Genomic DNA, 2611 nt, shown 5'->3' on the forward strand with positions numbered 1-2611 from the left:
CCGATCTGCCCCATAGCGCTGCCTGGCACTGATTGGCCAGGCAGCGCACGGGGTCTGGGGGGGGGGCGGCCGCGGCGAGAGGAATTGCGGCGGATCGGCGGGTAGCGGCGGCGATCAGATGCTACACGCAGCTAGCAAAGTGCTAGCTGCGTGTAGCAAAAAAAAAATTATGCAAATCGGCCCAGCGGGGCCTGAGCGGTGCCTCCCGGCGGCATAGCCCGTGCTCAGCACGGGCTTACCGCCAGGGAGGTTAAACAGTGTAAAAACGTTTTATTGAGCTGGTTTTATTGCATTGGCTATTGAATCATGAGTGATGCAAGTAGGGATTCAGAACTTCGTTTGGAACAGATGTTCCGGAAGATTGTTGAATTCGTATTTATACAGCTAAAATACAATGAGGAAGCAGATGACTGGATAGGCAGAATAAGAAAATGTATAAGACAGGAAGTTGATTGTATATTTCAATGTAAAGGTACATTTGATCATTATCTATCATGTATGACCACAATAACTTCAGATTCCGAACTGAAGAAAAGGTTGTTAGGTGCCCTACCTTCTGTGTTATATGGGTTATTAGAAGTAAATTCCCTTTCACAGTCTAGGAAAAAAGAAATAGAACAATTGAGATTGCAATTGCAAGAGACGGAGGCAAACGTCCAATCGTTGACCTCTCAATTACAGGAGGCAGAGTCAAATGTTAAGACAGTGGAGTCTAGTAATTTCAAATTGGTAGCAGACATATCAGACCAAGAAGCAGTGATTAAAGGCATGGAAATTGAAGCTGAAGATAGCCTTAACATTTATCGCAAACTCAAAAAGGATTTTGAAGCATTGCAAGAACAATACTTCAAAGACCATCAGGCAGGTAGACTCGATAGATCATCCAGCCCTTGCCCGCCAATACTCACTCCATATGACCCAAAATGGCAAGGCATGTTGGATCGTATGGAGGGGGTATGTAAAACCATGAGTACCATGATAGATAACAATACAAAAGTCCCTCAAGATTCGCATTTTGATAGCTCTCCTGAAAGAGATATGCGAACAAAGTCCCCTGTGTATAATACTTCCCACAAAGGTCATGACTCCCTTGCTGATATTGATTCAGATGAATTTGAGGCTGATGAGAGAAAGCGAGAATCCCGCCCTATCCCAAGAAGGGGGAAAGGTAAGTATAAAGGGGATTCAAATAGGGGAAATAATCAGTATCCCCAAGAAAAACAGAGCTCAGCCAGCATCATAAAATTCTTAAATACCGCTGTGCCAAAGTTCACTAAAAAGGGTTCTACGCAAATAGCATCCCACATGGAGTTGTATGAATCCACTATGGACTCTTTAAACCTGTCTGAAGCAGACAAAATCAGATTTCTCCCATGGGTTTTTGATGACAGATACCGCCACTATTTCACCTCATTTAGGGAGCGGGGTATCATTAAATGGCAAGCAGTTTCACACGAAGTGAAGCTCGAGTTTGGGCCGTATCGTACTATCTCAGCAGCTAAACGAGATGTGTATCGACTTACTTGTCGACCCGATCAGAGCCCCCGAGAATTCCTTTCTGTGCTAAAAAACTCCTACAGTTTAGCATATCGGAATCCTAACTGGGAGTCTCTTGATTTTAAACAGGCATATTATGATGCATTGCCTACCCAAATAAAGTTAAGCATGGCCAATGAGTTAGACTTCGGAAACCCCTTAGAGAAAATGGTTACCTCAGCAACACTGCTGTTCAACATCAGTGAGAATCCCAATGTAAGTGGAAGAAACAACAAAAGGTACCCAGAGCTCAGAATAGATGAAACCAAAGTGAAAGCAGACCTAAACTTTGAATCCCAGCAGAAGAAAATACCTCCTGCAAAAGTACCTATCCAGCAGGGCCAAAGACAGCAACAAAATCCAAATCAAAATAGGCCCCAAAATCCTAAAGGGTCAGATAGGGATAGCTCAGGCTCTGGAAACCAGGACTACCGTCCTCGGTTCAATCGCAGGTATCAAGGATACCAGGGTTACCAAGGAAACCAGGGTAGCCAGGGGTACAGAGGTTACCAGGGATATAGAGAACCCCAGGGGTACAGGCGTCCCCAAGGATATAGACGGTGGGATAACCGACCCAGGCAGCATTGGGAAAGGAGACAGGACCCACCTAATTCACCTAGGGGTAGATCGCCACCTAACTCACCTAGAAGTGGATCACCCGCAGGGAACAGAAATGATCCCCTGAACCAGAACCCTCGCCGGCCTAATAGGTCTGATCAGCTTGTCGATCAAGTGAACAAACTAAGTGACATGATGGGTAAGTTGGCTCAGGGATCTGTGGGAATACAGCATGAGGATTTTTTAGCTGGGGAGGCAGGGCCCAGCTCTGCCAACTAAAGGAAACCGAGATAGATTACTGTACGGAAATGGATGTGGCCAGGGCCGGATTTCTGGAAAGGCCACAAAGGTCAAGGCCTAGGGCGATAAAATTCAGCAGGGCGCTGGACTTGGAGAGATAAGAGGTCACATGTCAAAGTAAATCACTTCTGCTTTGCTCTATTCTGCCTGAATTCCAGAGATCCCTGCATCTCTCTCACTGCAGAGTGTGTGTGATGACAGTCAGCATGTGTTGTCA

At 45.8% G+C, this 2611-nt stretch overlaps 1 protein-coding gene across 1 annotated transcript; it reads left to right on the forward strand.

Moving 5' to 3' along the window:
• The first annotated feature begins 306 nt into the window (after positions 1 to 306).
• LOC137504013 (uncharacterized) lies at positions 307 to 2373 on the forward strand. Its single transcript, XM_068231936.1, has one exon. It carries the CDS (start codon positions 307 to 309, stop codon positions 2371 to 2373), a length of 2067 nt encoding a protein of 688 aa, XP_068088037.1.
• The last annotated feature ends 238 nt before the right edge of the window (positions 2374 to 2611 follow it).

This window comes from Hyperolius riggenbachi, chromosome 1, assembly GCF_040937935.1.
Source record: "Hyperolius riggenbachi isolate aHypRig1 chromosome 1, aHypRig1.pri, whole genome shotgun sequence".
Classification (NCBI taxonomy): Eukaryota; Metazoa; Chordata; class Amphibia; order Anura; family Hyperoliidae; genus Hyperolius; species Hyperolius riggenbachi.